Source organism: Hylobates moloch, unplaced genomic scaffold (assembly GCF_009828535.3).
Source record: "Hylobates moloch isolate HMO894 unplaced genomic scaffold, HMol_V3 SCAFFOLD_1, whole genome shotgun sequence".
NCBI lineage: Eukaryota > Metazoa > Chordata > Mammalia > Primates > Hylobatidae > Hylobates > Hylobates moloch.
The window spans coordinates 25710174-25728140 of record NW_026652276.1 but is presented as its reverse complement, the minus strand read 5'-3'; the positions used below and the strand labels follow the sequence as shown (position 1 = coordinate 25728140).

The 17967-nt window shown below is 38.6% G+C and overlaps 1 protein-coding gene across 2 annotated transcripts in view; it reads left to right on the top strand.

The window, feature by feature from the left end:
• XRCC5 (X-ray repair cross complementing 5) overlaps nucleotides 1–17967 on the top strand; it is a 93698-nt gene that overhangs the window by 62492 nt on the left and 13239 nt on the right. For both annotated transcript variants that reach the window (XM_032754583.2, XM_058438570.1), the window contains exon 17: nucleotides 16148–16257. In XM_032754583.2, coding sequence (XP_032610474.1) covers nucleotides 16148–16257 — 110 coding nt within the window. The remainder of the gene's footprint in view (nucleotides 1–16147; nucleotides 16258–17967) is intronic.

Here is a 17967-nt window from a genome sequence, read left to right as displayed (position 1 = left end):
TTTGTGTGATGTCTTTGTCTGGTTTTGGTAACAGGAAAATACTGGGCTCATAGAATGAGTTAGGAAGTTTCCTTCTCTTCAAGATTTCTATTATTTATTCTTTACATATTTCATATAATTTACCAGTGAAGCCATCTGAGTTCTTTGTGGGGAGCTTTTGTTTTGTTTTTTGAATTTTGAGATTGTTTCATTTGAAGGTCACCTTAATGCTCTTACATTCACAAATATGCTAATTTAAATACCAAATCCTGTTTATCTAAAACACATTGCAAACATACAAATATCGCTTCTCTTCACATGTCAGTGCCCATTCATGTCATGGTTTGGAAATGGGGACAGTAGATTCCCCTTAAGCTGCAAGTCAGCATATGTTTCTTTATAGTTAACTTTAGCAAAGTTTATACAAAATAGTAATTAACAGTAATCTTCTTTACTTGTTAACTCAAAAGAAAATACCTTCAAAACTGCATTTTGTTTAAGTTTCTGTACTAAAATATAGAAAAACTACACAAATATTGAAAAGTTTAAAATTCTTTAATTTTTTTATTCCTGTTATCACTACCACAATTTACAGGGCAATATACTTGATATAATGAAAAAGAAATAGACAAACCTACAATAGATAAAAGAGCTCAGGAATGTATGTCTAATTGACACTATATTGCATTCATTAATAGCTGCACTTTTGCAAACTGTGGCTATGACAGTCCTGCACAAGAAGGGTTTTCTGTTTAAGCTGCAATAACTTTTCTGACTATGGATCATCATTCCTTCTGTGGCAGATTTTTACAGTTCCTCTAATGCATTTGGGATGACTATCTCAAATAACCTGCAACTTTTCTGACAACTCCTTGTTCTTTCTCCTGCTAAGAATTTTAGCCCCTTTCTGCTGTTTTTAGAACCTTCTGCTACCATATCCATCACATCTACCACCAGATCCATAACCACCACCCATAGGAACTCCCCAAGCTTTTTCCACTAAAACTGCACCCTTTAATGGGTTCATAATTTGATTGTTTTTGTCTACTAAAATTTCCAGAATCATTATAGTTCCCACCACCACCATAGTTACCACTGCCAAAATTTCCTCCTTCATTGTAACCATCATATCCTTCACCACTATCACCATACCCGCCATCGTGGTTTTCACATCCTGGTCCACCGTCTCCATAGCCCCCACTACTGCTGTAGGCAGGCCCACCACCATTGTTGCCACCATCACCTCCACATCCATTATATCCACGATTACATCCTCCATAACCACCTCTGCTGCCACCACCTCTACTTCTACCACCAGAGCCTCCTCTTCCACCAAAGTTTCCACCATAGCCAAAATTACTTGCACCACTTCCAGAGTTTCCTCCACAACCCATAAAGTTGTCAGATCCACCTCCATCACCTCTGTGATCCCGCAGACTGCATCTCTTGTTTAGAAAGGGCCTTTTTCACTTTACAGTTGTGCTTGTTAATAGTGTGGTGTTTCCAAACAACAGTTTTATCAATTGTATCGTGATCATCAAAAGTTTAAAGGGCACATTCTCTTTTTTTCCACTCTGTCATCCATGACTTGTATGGTTTCAGTCTTGTTATAGTTTTCAGAGTAATTTCTCAAACTGCGTCTACTTTAATACCACCAGCAAAAATTTTCTTCACTGTTAGATGGGCACCAGGCTTTTTCTAGAATCCTCTCTAGAAACAACTGTCTTTGGTTCCACTCCACATCCATCAACCTTGTGTGGTCAAGCACACATTGCTATGTCCACCTCTTCAACACAAGAGTAAGCCATAAAACCAAAGCCCCTGGAATGTTTGCTTGGGGTTCCCTCATTAGCACACAATCTGTGAGTGTGCCCCCTTTCTCAAAATGTTCTCTTAACCCATCATCTATAGTTTTAAAGCTCAGACCACCAATAAACAATTTTCTCACCCGTGCTGGGTTTCTTTGGATCATGGCCTTCCTCCTCTTGGCAGCAGCAGCAGTGACAACAGCCAGAGTCAGCCTAGGGGCGACCAGGTAGTGGTTTTACCTCCATTTTAAGACTAGACTTGCGTCCTCCAACTCAAGTTCAACATGGAACTGTGAGAAAGAGACTGTGGGAAGCTTTTTCATAGTAATTCAATTTTTTTTTCTTTTTTTTGGATACGGGGTCTCACTCTGTTGCCCAGGCTGGAGTGTAGGGACGTGATCTTGACTCACTGCAACCTCCGTCTCCCAGGTTCAAGCCATTCTCCTGCCTCAGCCTCCCAAGCAGCTGGGATGTCAGGCGCCCGCCACCATACCCGGCAAATTTTTATATTTTTAGTGGAGACGGGGTTTCACCATATTGGCTAGGTTGGTCTCGAACTCCTGACCTCAGGTGATCCACCCACCTTGGCCTCCCAAAGTGCTGGGATTACAGGCGTGAGCCACTGCACCGGGCCCAATTGTTAAACTAATAAATCTGGTCAGTTTTAAAATTTCTTCTTGAATCCGTTTTAATAATATATCTTTATAAGAATTTGTTCCTTTCGTCTAATTTTTTAGTATAACATTGATTATTATTCCCTTATAATAATACTTTTGAGATCTGTTCTTTATTTTATTTCTGATTTGGGGATTTTGTATCTTCCCTTTTTCTTGGTCAGTCTAGGTAAAGGCTTATGGAGTTTATCTTTTTAAGATCCCAGCTTGTAGTTAGTTTTACTGATTTTCTCCATTATTCTCATTTAATTAATTTCTGCTCTGATCTTTATTATTCCGTTCCTTCTTCTTACTTTGGCTGTAATTCGCTTTTCTTTTTCTTGTTTCTTAAGGTGGAAGCTTAGATTATTGATTTGAAACCTCTTTTCTAATATAGGCATTTAAAGCTATACATTTCCTGCTAAGCAGTTTTTTAGCTTCACACCATAAATTGCGATGTGTTATGATTTTGTTTTCATTTAGTTTAAATATATTCTAATGTCTTTCATGATTGTTTCTTTGACTCTTGGGTTATTTAAATGTGTTCTTAAATTCCAAATATTGAAGATTTCCCAATTTCTTCCTGTTGTTGATTTTTAATTCTGTTGTGATTGGAGATCATACTTTGGCTTCAGTCAGTCTGAATTTGTTCAGACTTGTTTTTATGTGGTCTCACATATAGTCTGTTCTGACAGTTGTTCTCTATGGCCTTAAAAAGTACGTGTATTCTCCTGTTACTAGGACAAGTGTGCTGGAAATGTCAGGGCGATTTGGTTGATAGTTTGTTCAAATCTGTCTTTTGATTTTCTATCTAGTTGTTTTCCATGATGTTTTGAGTATTGAAAGTATTCACCTTGAGACCTTTTGTGCTAGTGAGACCTTTATGATTTTTGTCTCACCCAGCTAAACCAGCTTGGGTCATGTGATCCTAGTTAATTTTTACAGGGTAACACTAAAGAAAACACTGTCAGTTCAGGTAATAGGGTATATTTTAAATAAAGGTCTTCAGGTATTGGCGTTTTAAGAAAAATAAACTTAGCTATGTGTGCTGCAAGATTATGTGTGTTTCTGAATCCTCTGCTTCGAGGGAAAAATTAATTTATATTAGTAGAGGATAAGTTTACTCAGTACTGGAAAAATTGTGTAGATTTTAGGAACTTGTTGGAGCAGAAAGGTGATTAGTTGTGAGAAATGAAAGTCAATTTTAGTGGCAACAGGTATATCAAGTACATCAAGTCTTAGTTCAGTGTTTATAGATTTTGAAAATTTATAGGTTCATTATTCCTTTCATTTGTTTCTTCTTTTGTCCCATTTTTCTCAAGCATGTATTTATTTTGTTTGACTCCTTTTTTGTCTCATGGACTGAGAAGAAAATATAACTAAGGTTGGATTATCCCACAGTTTGCCCTGTGTCTAATTATTCTGAGGTAGATTGTAATGAAGCCAGCAAGACTTATACGTTGGAATTTTAAATGTATGGGATTGTAAGGAGGGTAGAAGCCACAAACCAAAGATAAGATATGCCTGCAGATCTGCTTCAAATTCCTGAGGGCAGTAGATGAAATTATTTCTAAGGGCCTTTTTTACCACTGCTCTTTAAGTATATGAGTAATAAACAAAAAGAACAAAGTATGTGGTTCAGAAAGAATAAAACAAAAAAGAAAGAAAACGATCAATGAAATAGAAGTATCCTAAGTGTCACCCCATGAAAATTGTCTTCCTGTTGAGAGCTCACTAGAAATAGAAACAATTGTTTATTGTCTCCTTGTATGACAATCTCTTAACTGTTTCGAGATGATTTACTTGCTCCTTAGGCTTCCATTAAAAATAAGTACATGCTTATATGGGGGAAAATGCAAATAGTAATATAATAGCATATAAAGTTAAAAAGTGGACATCTCCTTCTTTATTGTCTGCCTCCCTTTGAAAGTCTGCCCATACCCACATTCTCTGTCTTCATAGGAATAACCCTGTTCATCCCTACTGATGCCCTGTATTGTGATCAAGATGGTTAATTGTTTTAGGGTATAATAAATTGGGGATATAGTCAGAGACAGTACATTTTGGGAGAACCCTCCATTCCCAGTGGCATCAAGCAGCTTGATCTAAGAAAAGAAAAAGGTGTACACCAAGATGAGATGAGGCATACTTAGTAAGCAATAATAAAACGCCAAGATGTCTTCATGCATATAACATGACAATGTTGGATGTGATATCTCATCCCTGTACATCTGCATATATCTCTTACATAGCATGTTATTCTTTCTGCATTTCCCCCTTCAGTAGAGCTTTATTGTAACCATTTCTGTCTCTGTAAAATTAAGGGAGGGAGGGGATAAAAGAGAGTTCTAGACTGTCTACTCCCCTAAGTGGCAGCCAGTACTAAATACACAGCTTATGGGTTTAAACTGAACGAACAACAAAAAGACGTGTTCATTCCTTAGGCTTTTAGAGGAGTAAACTAGCGAGGCCTACACCATTTGTTCATCCATTCAACAATTATTTGTTGACTGCCTACTGTCTGCCAGTCATACCAAGATACAGACAGTAAACAAATAAGAAAATATATGTCAAATGGTGATAAGCATTTGTGTTAGTGTCCTAGTGCTGCAGTAATGGAGTACCACAAACTGAGTGCCTTCAAGCAGTGGAAGTTTATCCTTGCAGTTCTGGAGACTAAAGTCCAAAATCACAGGACTGCTTCCTTCTGAGAGGTGTGAGGGAGAATCTGTTCAATGCTCTCTCATAGCCTTTGGTGACAGCTGGCAATTCTTGCATCCCTTGACTTGTAGATCCGTTACTCTAATCTCTGATTCTCTCTTAACAGGGAGTTCTTGTATGTCTGTATCCAAATTTGCCTCTTCTTATAAGTATGTCAGTTATATTGGATTAGGGCCTTTCCTAGTGAGCTCATCTTAATTTGATCACACATCTGATCACCCTCTTTCCAAGTAAGGTCACGTTGTGAGGTTTTGGTAAGGACAGGAATGTGGGGGCGGGGTGGGGATACTATTCAACCCATGACAGCACTATAGAGAAAAGTTAAAGCAGGATAGTGGGATAGGGAATGCTGGGTTGAGATGGGCTTATAATTTTATGTAGAGGATCAGGGAAGTCCTAACTGTTGAACTGAGAATTGAGGATAGTGAGAGAGAGAACCTAGTGGATATCTGTGAGGAGAGCTTTGCAGACAGAGGGAGCAGCATGTTCTTGAGAAGCTCAAGATGAGTATGCTTGGCTAGAAGCATCAGGGAGGCCCGTGTGGCTGGAGCAAAGAAAGTAGGAGCTGAGAAATCAGAGAGCTGGCTGGGGTACATATCACATAAGGTCTTCTAGACCTTTTGCTTTTCTCTGAGTGAAATATGAAGCCATTGAAGAGCTTGAAGTAGCGGATGATCTGGTTTTATATTTCATACCATGTTGAGGAAAAGGGCAAGGTTGAGGTAGGCAGATGAGTTAGAAGGCTTTGGCGTTAATCCACGTGACCGGAGGTAGTAAGAAGAGGTCTGATTTTTTATCTGTTTTAAAAGTAGAATTGTCAAGTTTTGCTGATCATTTGAATGTAGAGTGTGTGAGAGAGAAAGAAGTTAAAAATAACTCCCAAGATTTTTAGTCTGAGCAACTGGACGAATTGCCATTTGCTGAGAAGGGGAAGATGGTCACGCAGGTCTGGACTTCAGGAAAAAGGTCTGAGTTGTATGTATAAATCATGGAGAAGGAGCCATAGAGACTTTTAAGACATGAGACTGAAAGAAATCCTCGAGTAGCGGAGAGGCATGGGATCTAGGGCACAGGTGGAAGGGGTAACTTAGATAACACACAGACAGTTCAGCAAAGGCAATTTGGGTGCAGATGCAGGTAGGTGACTACTTTGAAGAAGAATTCGTGGAGGGGCCGGGTACAGTGGCTCATGCCTGTAATCCCAGCACTTTGGGAGGCCAAGGCAGATGGATCACTTGAAGCCAGGAATTCAAGACGAGCCTAGCCAACATGGCAAAACCCCATCTCTACTAAAAATACAAAAATTAGTCAGACATGATGACGTGGGCCTGTAGTCCCAGCTACTCAGGAGGCTGAGGCACAAGAATTGCTTGAACCTGGGAGGCGGGAGGTTGCAGTGAGCTGTGATCATGCCAGTGCACTCCAGCCTGGGCAACAGAGCAAGACTCTGTCTTAAAAAGAATTCCTGGAGGAGGTTGGCATAACCTGGTCCGTTACGGTAAAGGTGGATAGGAGAGTGCCCAAAGAAGGGCATTCTAAGAAAGGCAACCACCTAAGTGATGGCGTTTCCTGATCCTATTAATGGGACTTTCTCCAGAAATAAGTGGTGTTGCTGTTTTGCCCCTTGAGTATCTTTTTTTTGTTTTGGAGTTGGAGTTTCGCTGTTGTTGCCTAGGCTGGAGTGCAATGGCGCGATCTTGGCTCACCACAACCTCCACCTCCCAGGTTCAAACACTTGTTCTGCCTCAGCCTTCCTGAGTAACTGGGATTACAGGCATGCATCACCACGCCTGACTAATTTTGTATTTTTAGTAGTGACGGGGTTTCTCCGTGTTGATCAGGCTGGTCTCAAACTCCCGACCTCAGATCATCCGCCCGCCTCGGCCTCCCAAAGTGCTGGGATTATAGGCATGAACCACTGCGCCTGGCCTTGAGTTTCTTCAGTGGCATTTCTGACAACTTTGTATCCATTTCTCTTCTGCTTTCTAATCGTCTTCTAATTTACTTCTCAGGTCTGTCTCTTCCTTTCCATCCTATCACTATCCTAATTCAGGCTTTGACTATTTTATCACTGGACAGTTCCAGCATCCTTCATTAATAACCTTCAAAGTTCTCCTTCATTCCTGCCTGTATGTTTGTACAGATTTAACTTCTTATAGCACAGATTTTATTCCGGGTCAGCCCTTATTAATTACTCCCATTCAGTCCCCCATTCAAGGCTTGCCACAATCTGGCCCCATTCTGCCACTCCCGACCCATTCTTACACAGATTCCCTCTCTGAACCTTGTATTCAAACCATATTCCTGCTAATGCCCTTGCAGCATCAGCTTTCTAAAGCTGATTAACTCTTTAAAAAAAATGGCCATTCTTATCTTTACCCCCAAATCCTACTCAAAAGAGATGCCTGTGATTTGAGAACCAGTATATCTTTGGATCCCAATGCCGCCCATAGTTTTATTGTAGTATGACTCATTATCTTAGATGCTGCTGCTGCTCTACCATCAGTGAGACAAAATGACCTCCATCTGACTTTTTTGGTTTCCATTGCCGACTTTAATAAAACAGTGCTTGGGAGTAATAAGAATTTGAATTTTTGAATTGTAGCAGATTTACTTCTCTGGTTCTTTGGATCAATTCCTAAGTCTTAGCCCCATCAAAGAAGAAGTACAGAATCTAACATGTCTGTATTTTGACCTCTAGGATACTGTAAAACTTTCTTCATAAAATTAGAAAGGATAGAGGGGGAAAAATGCAAAGAAAAAGAAGAATCTGAGAGGTCCCTAAGGAAAGATACCATATCAACACAAGACATTATTTATCAGTTTTTAGAAGGAGTTATCACATAGAATATGGTCTTTCTAAAATTTCTGGTACCTAATATTTCCTTTCAAAAAAGACTCAAAATCTTGAGGCATCCTAGAAGACTTGTGTGCTGCCTCCCCCTTGTCCAACTTCCCCAAAAGCACATTCAACAATGGCTGCCTGTTTCTCTCCTTGGTAAGGAGTCTGACTCATCATTCACTCTGGTTTTTCAACTGATACCTGCGTTTCAGTTCCATTCAATTACCAACTTTTAATTGGATCCCATTGCCAGATTGATTTTGTGTTCCTGTTTCCTCTTGGCTGCACTGTTACTATGACTACTTAGTGTCTTCTACTTACTTCCTATATTAGTTTGAGGACATCTACTCAGGTATGAAGCTAGATAGATACTATAAAATTGCTACAGTACCAATCACTATTATCTTGCATTTTTCCTTTCCCCTACTGCTCATTTGGAATGGAATCAAGCATGGTGATAAGGCTCTTAATTCTTCTCTATCAATTTTAGTAAGCATTGGCAAGTTTTAGAATTCTAGGACCTTGGAAAATTGTGGAGACCCGCTTTCTCTGCCCTCCCTAGCCTTCACCCCCCACCACAACACATTCCTTCAGGCATATGGCATATATATTTCCTAAAAAGCTGAAAGATATCATTTCCTCATTTAATTAGAAAGTCTTCCTTCAGTTTCTTTCTTATGTTAGCATAATGTCTCAATATTCTACTTTACGTGTACTCCTTTGTAGAATTGGGGAAAATTAGTTACACTAGGCAGTGCATGTTCTTTGGTCTTTAGTTAACTGCTGTATGCCCTATAAATATTAACTGATGACCTTCAGGCTTTATGGGCTATGTTTAGTGGCTTTTTAATGGTTAAACTGAATATTTTTAATAAAAATTACAAGACCATAGAATGCCACAGAACCATTCCACTTACCAGGAAACTTAAAATTTGCCAGCTGACCTGGGAACAGATCTGGTCATATACCCAAGCTATTGAAGAAGATAAATATTACTCATCAGAATAAAAATGTTGTATCGTAATGCTCTCTTACGTAAAATGAGCTTACAGCCAGTGGGCTAACTGGATATCATTTTTCTAGTTTCTCATTAGCTCCCACTACCATATGTGTTATACAGAGTGAGCTAAGGCCAAGAGACCTTCCATATCATTCTTCCTGTGGCTACAAACTAGGATTCACAGCTAGCTCAAATAAAAACAGAAATAAAAGGAGAGAGATCTCATAGTCTGCAGGAATGGATTCTGACAATAAAGACCTTGCATTTACTCTGTTCCTTGTGCCTGGGGTTTTAATTTAACACATCAATGAAAAGGCAGCATTTAAAAAGGGGGGGAAACACCCAGCAGGACTTACTTTTATTTGTGCAATTTGTAAGAAATTACTGCACTTAATGAGAAAATCGTTAAGCATGAAAAAATGGGCTCTGACTGAACTTGTGGAACTTAAATGGTGAGGTTTTAATTGAGTTTTTTAGTTTTTGGTAAGAATAATAATAATAATTTAAAAATACAGGACTGCGTCTGTGTGTTGAGGTGGTCAGCACTTTGCATACCTTAGTCCAATTTCCTGTGCCACTGGTCATGCATAATATTATGGCTGTGGTGTTCTCTCTGTCGTATCTACTGATTTTTCTGTTCTGAAAGGGAAGCAGGGAACTTCTTTTTTGTTAGATGAGGAAGTTTGGGGCAAAGAGCTAGCAGGACAGTTTCTAGAAGGTGGAAGAAGGGCAGGCTAAGGCAAAGAGCAGAGCTATGTCTGCTTCTCAGTCCAGCTGCTTAAAAAAGATGACAAATTTCAGTGTTATTTTCAGTTTACTCAAGCTTATGCTTTTTTCCTAGTTCTCTATTTCTTTTGTTGCCATCCAGTGATTTATCCTCAATAAGAATATTTCATTAAAGACCATGCAACTAAAAAGCAAGAATACCAAGAGCAAAGAGCACTCTTCAGTCCGAACTCTTTTAGAAGTGGAAGCAGAAAGAAGGGTGTTTAAGAAATAAGTCAGCACTGTGTGTGTGTGTGTGTGTGTGTATGTGTATGTGATTTAGAGAAAAAATATTTAAGATACCTTCTTTTTGTACTTAAAATTTCATAAGTACGTTTGACTTCTGAGACGACCAGAATGCCATGGGAAGTGCTCAGTTGCATCCAGTACCTCTTGTTTATTGTCATGGTCCACACAGTTGCATGTCACAGCCCTGTTAGACCCGAAGGAAAGGAAATGTATGTAGCTCTAAAGATGTTTCAAGTAGAAGTGAAAACAATATTTTTTTACATAATTTGTTTTTTATAGAAATACAGCTTTTTTTTAAAAAAAATTAAAACTTCTGGGAGAAGCTTTAAATATGCTTTTGAACTTCTTCAGTAACTTTTAATTGAATTTCATTGTATCCTACCTCACTAGAAAGAAAGAAACCTGCAAATTTCAGCTTCCCTTACAATTTAAATGATACCTTGCTAATTTCTGTGTTTTTGAGATGGAGTCTCACCCTGTTGCCCAGGCTGGAGTGCAGTGGTGAGATCTTGGCCCACTGCAACTTCTGCCTCTCAGGCTCAGATGATTCTCCTGCCTGAGCCTAAGCTTCCTGAGTAGCTGGGATTACAGATGTGCGCTACCACACCCAGCTAATTTTTGTATTTTTAGTAGATGGGGTTTCGCCATATTGGCCAGGCTGGTCTTGAACTCCTGAACTCAGGTGATCCGCCCGACTCGGCCTCCCAAAGTGCTGGGATTACAGGAGTGAGCCACTGGGCCCAGCCTGATGCCTTGCATTTCTGTCTCCTGGAAATACCAATTCATAAAACGGGCCATCCCCTTGTGAGTTCATAACACACTGTGCCCTTAGATCCCCTCCTCATCCTCCCTTCTTCTCTGTATGCCCTGCATCTGAGGGAGGTGTGGGCACAGCTGGCTCCTGTAGGTTGCATTTCCCAGGCTCCCGTGTCTAAAGACTTCCTACTGGGTTCGGCATGAGAGATACTGGTGGGAAGTAGGGAGGGAGAAACCAGTGTATCTCTTCTTCCCTTTCTATGTTGGGTAGAATCTTTGGTCCTCAGTGTCTTCAGCCCCCATAGGAAGATCCCTGAGCTCTATTTATACCCTTTCTTTTCTTTTTCCTGTACCAAGGGATGCGAAGGGTTTCTTGCTGTTACCAATCCCTGGGTTACAGCACCATTCTCAGTTGACTTTAACACACTTCATAACCTGCGAAACAATTGCTTGTCTTAAATCTCCTGTGTTAAATATTTGGAGTGATTTATATTCCTTGTGTTGGACCCTGACTGATATACACACCTCCTCAACCCACAATGGCCAATTTATGTCCGATAGTAAAGAGGCATAAAGAAAGTCTGTTTTTGATATGTTTCTTAAATTGCCTGTGTTAAAACAGACTTTCTTTCTTATCAGGCAAATATCTTTTATAAGTTTCTGGCTTAAACAATGATTATAATTTATGTCTGGATTTAATTTATGGTAGACTGGACTACTTGCCTAGAGTTTTATTTGCTGATGGGCATTACTCCTTTTTATTCTCTTAATAATGAACTACTTGACCTTATACTTATTTTGATCTAAGTGCTTGATTTTTATTGTCACTTTTAATTTTGTGTTATAAAGATGCAATTGTCATTGGCTATATAAATTTGTTTTTTCCTTTTCTTTCTTTCTTTTTTTTTTTTGAGATGAATCTCACTCTGTTGCCCAGGTTGGAGTGCAGTGGCATGATCTCGGCTGACTGCAACCTCCACCTCCTGGGTTCAAGCAGTTTCTGGCTAATTTTTGTATTTTTAGTAGAGACTGGTTTTCACAATGTTGGCCAGGCTGGTCTCGAACTCCTGACCTCAAGTGATCCATCCTCCTTGGCCTCCCAAAGTGCTAGGGTTACAGGTGTGAGCCATTGCGACCGGCCATAAATTTATTCTTAACATTTAAAATTTATTTAACTGCTGACGTTTGCAAAATGTACAGCATTTCAATAAGTAACATTTACATGAGGCATTGAGAAAGTGAGAAGAATTAAATTGGGAAATATCCTAAATGATGGCTGAGTTCAGCCAAATCATTTGAGGTGTCTTCACAGTCTTTTATATATAATGTGTGACAGATGAGGGAACCTACTGCTTTTTGGGCTCTGTCAGATGGGGGAGAAAATCCTACAATAAATGACTTCCTTTCACTTTGTTGGAAACATCTTTGCAAAGAACAGAGGTAGTGAGTAAATGTAAAGGCAGAGGCAGACATGCACATGGCCCTGGATGTTTTGACCTTGGTGACTGTGCAATGAGAGGGGAGTTGTAGTCCGTGTTATAGGACTTTGGGTGGTGTTGAATGTTTTCAGTAGAGAAGCAGAATGTGTATTTCAGATTAAACAAGAAAACTTTGCCATTTTCCTCTTCTGTAACATTTCTAAATCTGGATAACATTTTGAATATGATTCTGAAGTATTGTATTGAGACTAATTTTGGGTGTCAACATCTGTATTCATTTAAGATACTGGGTTAGTATATGATGCCCATATCTAAAGGTTTTGCATTTTCTAAAACCTCAAAATCCAAAACAGACATTTGAAGTAATCCTGGAAATAAATGACAGCCATTTGCCTGACTTAGTATCCTAAGATGGATGGCCCTTCCAATGGCCATTTTTTATTTTAGCTACTAATGAGTATTATTGAGTCACTGACTAATTTTGAAGAGCGTTTTGGTGAATTATAATTGGGGCTGTGATTTACTGAGTTTGAAGACTGATAAGCCATTCCTTAGCCCTGGAATTGATGTAGAAGCAGAGAAAAGCACCCTGATGATCAGCATTTCCTTTATGTGGGGCAGGGGAGTCAAAAGCATATTCCAGCCAAATATTATAGAATATTATTTTTTCAGCCATTTCTGCATTTTACTTTTATTAAAAATGGCAGGGAAATGTGAAGTGCCACAAAACTTTGGAAATGAAGTCTCTTGTCTACATCCCTCTTGATACTCCATATATTCAAGCATCATCCATCACAGCTATTCCCTGGTGTTAAATGGTTCGTTATAGTCAGTGAACCACAAAAGTAGTCTGGGTAGGGGGACAGAATTTAGAATCATGGACCAGATTTACAAGCCATGTAACTGAATATTCCTAGAAGGCCAAAATCTGGTTCTTTGTATTCATTGGGTTTATTGGAAGTTTGGATATGTTTATCCATCTGTGTTTCTGAACCCTCTGGAGGAGAGAGCAGAACAGTCTAACATGTAAATAAGAAAAACTAAATCCAAATAGGCCCACAGATACATTAGGACTTCATTTTTTTACAAAGAAACTGGGTATTGAGACTCCTGCTACTTCCTTTTACAAAGAATTTATGGTGGGCTGGACTGCCTTCTTTCCTCTATCATTGCAAATGGATTGTTGGCTTGGGTATTTATTTTTGTTTCTTTTGAATATTTTTCTCTGTAAGATAGCAACTGTGTGTGTGTGTGTGTGTGTGTGTGTGTTCGTTCTATCATATTTCAGGATAAAATGAGTCAGGAAGCTGGTCGTTTTGGTTTTTTGTTTTGCTTTGTTTTTTTGCAAAGCAATTTAGTACCTGTGTAGTTGTTTCATGGGCTCCCAGCTCTTAGGATTCCCTGTTTCTATCCTTAATTGCCTATGCTCTTTATACTCTTCCTTGTAGTCTTTATGCAATAGTTTGGACACAGCAGACAACTCTTTCCTTTAAATAATCTCTTCTCTTAGTAACTGTGATGCCATGAACTCCTGACACACACACACACACACACACACTCTCTCTCTCTCTCTCTCTCTCTCTGTCTCCCTCTCTAACTAATCCTTCTTAGCCTCCTTCTTCAGCTCCCTTTCCACTATCCAACCGCTAAAATTTCTTCTTTCTTCTACACTTTCTAAGGAGCCAAGCTGTACCCCTACCTCAGGACTCTCACACATACTTCCTCTTCTTGGAACTCCCTTTCCTCCAGCCATTTTCTGTCTAATCCTCACTCTTTTTTCTTCCCATATTTCTGTCCGTGTATGAGGCCATTTGCTTTTCTCCAAACACAGCTTGTGCTTTCTCACCTCTCTTCTTCATACTTAGGCTAATTCTGTTTCCTACTGTGTAATTGCCAAATTCTGTTTTTCATTGCCTAGCTAAAAAGCCATGTTGATTTGTGAAGCTTTCTGTAATCACCAAAGATTTTTTAAAAATTCAAACCAATTAATATATTTCCTTAAAACTCATAGCCCTCTTCACATTATTTCCCCGTGTTAATTTTATGTATATGCGTTATATTCCCTATTCAACTGCAAACTCCTCAAAGGCAAGGGCCTTATCTTCAACTTAATTCTGTCTCCCACAGAACATAACATAGTATCTTCTACATAGTAGTTGCACAATAAGTATATACTATCAAACAAAGAGAAACATTTACGTTATAGCTTCCTAAGATTTCCTATTCTCATTTCAAAAGAAATGGAAAATTTAGAGTCTCTAGGATTATTGCCCTTGGCCTGTAAAGGTTTTTATTTGTGCCCAGATATGTAACTTCAAGTGAACTTTGTATCAAATGATCTGGGAAAGTACACCGCTTTCTGTTATCAAACATTTCTGTTATTTTGCTTTTCAAGCGAAAAGGGGAGATAACTTCTGTTTGCTTTGAGCTTTTGTTGATGGTTTTCTGCTCTGCCTACTAATCAGGGTTGTATTATTTACCTTGTTTAAAAAGGTTCATCTGAACATTCTCTCTCTACTTTGAATTGTAGTTGGATATTAATTCACTGCTGCAGGATACGTTGGTAAAGATTTCTGAAATTGCAGGGAAATGTTTCTTTAATCCCTCAAGTTTGTTAAGTGCATTCTTATAATGGAGATCATAATCTCTGAGTTGGTAGAAGGGATGAAATGGTTACTGGGGATATTTTTCCCTTGCTGGAAAATTGCTGTATTAAAAAATACTTCATCCAGTTTTTTAATCCTTTCCACATGCTGTATGGTCCTTAGGAAATAAGTAGATTCTTAGCACCGATTTCATGTTTTTAATAAGGAAGGCGTTGAGTAATGTTCAGGTCACTGAGATTCACAGAGTTAGTGGCCTGGGGCCTTTATTGGTAAAGCTTGAAAGTAGTTTTCTTTAGCATTGTGCATACACAGGTAGCTACTAGAATGCTCACAGGTGGCTGTGATTTGGGGAAACATGCAGTCATAGAATATCTTGAACATTCAGCATAAATTGCCAAACAGCCACAGCTAGTGAATGGTTTCAGCGGACAAGGGAGAGGAGCCTTTAGGCATGAATACCCACATCTCCCTGATTTGTTCTTCCACACACAGATCTTAAGGGTCAGTTTTGATCTGCACAGCAAGTTAAGTTTCCTCATGACTTTTAGATTTCCTTTTTCCTCTGCTTTTTATTCATACTGAAGAATTTTTTGTTTCTTTGTAAGGTGTAATCTACTTTGGAAATGATAACACTATGAATGCATTTTCTCTTTCTGTAGCATTTATGACATTGCTTGCTGACAGTTACTGTTTATTAAGTATTTGTGGCTTTTGGAGTAGTGAGCAATAGGGAGAATATTCAGGTCCAGCTAAGGGCGTAAGATAGATAGTAATGATTTCTCATTCGAAAGGGATATTTTGTTAAGACTAGGGCTGATCTTTTCTAATTTAACCTTGGATTGGTAGAAGATGGGGTGTCCCCTGGCTCATTATTTTTCACTGCCCATCACTGTCAGACAATTATCCTGTGTAGAATTAGGGGAGGGACTAGAGGATCTGTTTTCTGTGAATACAATAGGAAAGGCAGTTTCGAATTATCCAAATGACCCCTAAATTCTGGGGGAAAATAAAATAACAACAACAGCAGTTTTAAAAACAACTACAACCTAGGTTCTGACATCCCAAAAAGGAATATTTCAACTATAATTCTCAGCATTTTAGAAATTAATTTCTTGACAAATATCAATAGGTATTATTCAGACTTTTCAAATACAGAGTTTTGAAATCAGAATTTTGCATCTCATCTCTCCCCTAAAAGAAGTATGGCAATTGTGCTTGCTGACCATGAGGCTTATGAGCTATAATACATGCTTACAGGCATAAACACAGAAGCATACCCTCTCTCAGGCATCACTCAAATCTAAGAAAATTTGTTGTCTTATGTTTTAGCGAGTAACCAGCTCATAAATCACATCGAACAGTTTTTGGATACTAATGAAACACCATATTTTATGAAGAGCATGGACTGCATCCGAGCCTTCCGGGAAGAAGCCATTAAGGTAATGCTATCCTAGCATCTCTTTTCTTCCTAAACAGTTGGCGACTATCACAGGGAAAGAGGCATACAGCATCCTGGAAATGAGCCTTGGCCGTGGAAATTATCATTCTCAATGTGAATAGCAGTGTATGCCAGTGGAACTAAAAATGACTTAAACTCATGTTACTATACTGTCATTTCTGAGATGGGATAAAGATGAGTAGGTAGGGTGTTTTATCCCTGAAAATTGGCTTTTTATTGTACTGAAGCCCTGGCCTTTGCTTTCTGTTCCTATTTAGGGAACCAAGGAAATTTCCGTTATAACCTCTGGTGGCCCACTCATTATTGTAAAGGATGAGCTATTTTAGGGAAATGGATGGAAAATATATATTGGTATAATTATTGAGAAAGATTTTATGAAGACAGGAGTAGGGATCTAAATGTCAGGAAAAAAAAAGGACACTGACAATAAGTTCCTCCCATACCTTTTGTGTGGGTTTTGTCTGTTTGATTGTTTTATTATGAATTGTTAGAAAATATTTCTAAAACTTTTCCAAATTATGTATAGGCTTTTATATCTCTAGGTAAGAAGTGAGCAAGTTTAAATTAGAAAGCAGATTTTTAAAGTGGGCACAGTTGTAGTATATGTTCTTGTGTGGGTACTTATTAAATACTTGCCGAACGTATGAATGAATTAATGCTTAAATAATTTAGTTGCTTACAAAGAGTGACAAGAAAACGGAAAAATCATTAAAATTAGATTCAATAACAGATTCAGAAGTAGATGACCTGAATACTCTTCAGATAAAAGACAAATTTTGGAAAAGTAGAGTCAGGACAAGACTGTAGATGATTCAGTTGGATGGAGAAAGATTTGGTTCGATGGAAAGAGATAGTAAAAGTGTATTGCTTTTTTAAAGCACTACCCAGGCTAGATGGAGTGTCTTATAACACCTCTGTGCATGGTTGCCACCCAGTGTCCTTAAAAATACCAAGTCACATTGTATTTCTTAAAAAAAAAAAAAAAAATAGAAGAGGAGCAGAAGAGACTTCAATGACATATCATTCAGTCTTAATGGAGAGATTCTTATTTTTTCTTTTCCTTTTTTTTTTTTTTTTCCTCGAGACAGACTTTGGCTTTTGTTGCCCAGGCTGGAGTGCAATGGCGGATCTCGGCTCACTGCAACCTCTGCCTCCCAGGCTCAAGCGATTCTCCTGCCTCAGCCTCCTGAGTAGCTGGCATTACAGGCGCATGCCACTACGCCCAGCTAATTTTTGTATTTTTAGTAGAGACAGGGTTTCAGCATGTTGGCCAGGCTGGTCTCGAACTCCTGACCATAGGTTATCTGCCCACCTTGGCCTCCCAGAGTGCTGGGATTACAGGGGTGAGCCACTGCACCCGACCAAGGGATATTTTTTGAACTGTAAAAAGATTATCTTTAAGTTTTATGGAACAATTAGGAAAATGAGAATACTGGCTAGTTATTTGGTTCTATTAAGGAGTTATTAATTTTTTATATGGTGTTAATGGCATGTGAGTGTTTTAAAAGAGTATATATTTTCTATATTTCATACAAGAATATTTATAAATGAAATAATTTGACTGAAATTTGCTTCAATATAATTAGAGGGTTATGGGAGAAGGTCATAGTATAGAGGAAGCAAGATTGGTTTGGTTGATAATTATTTCTTTATTTTATTTTTTATCTTTGAGAAGGAGTTTTACTCTTGT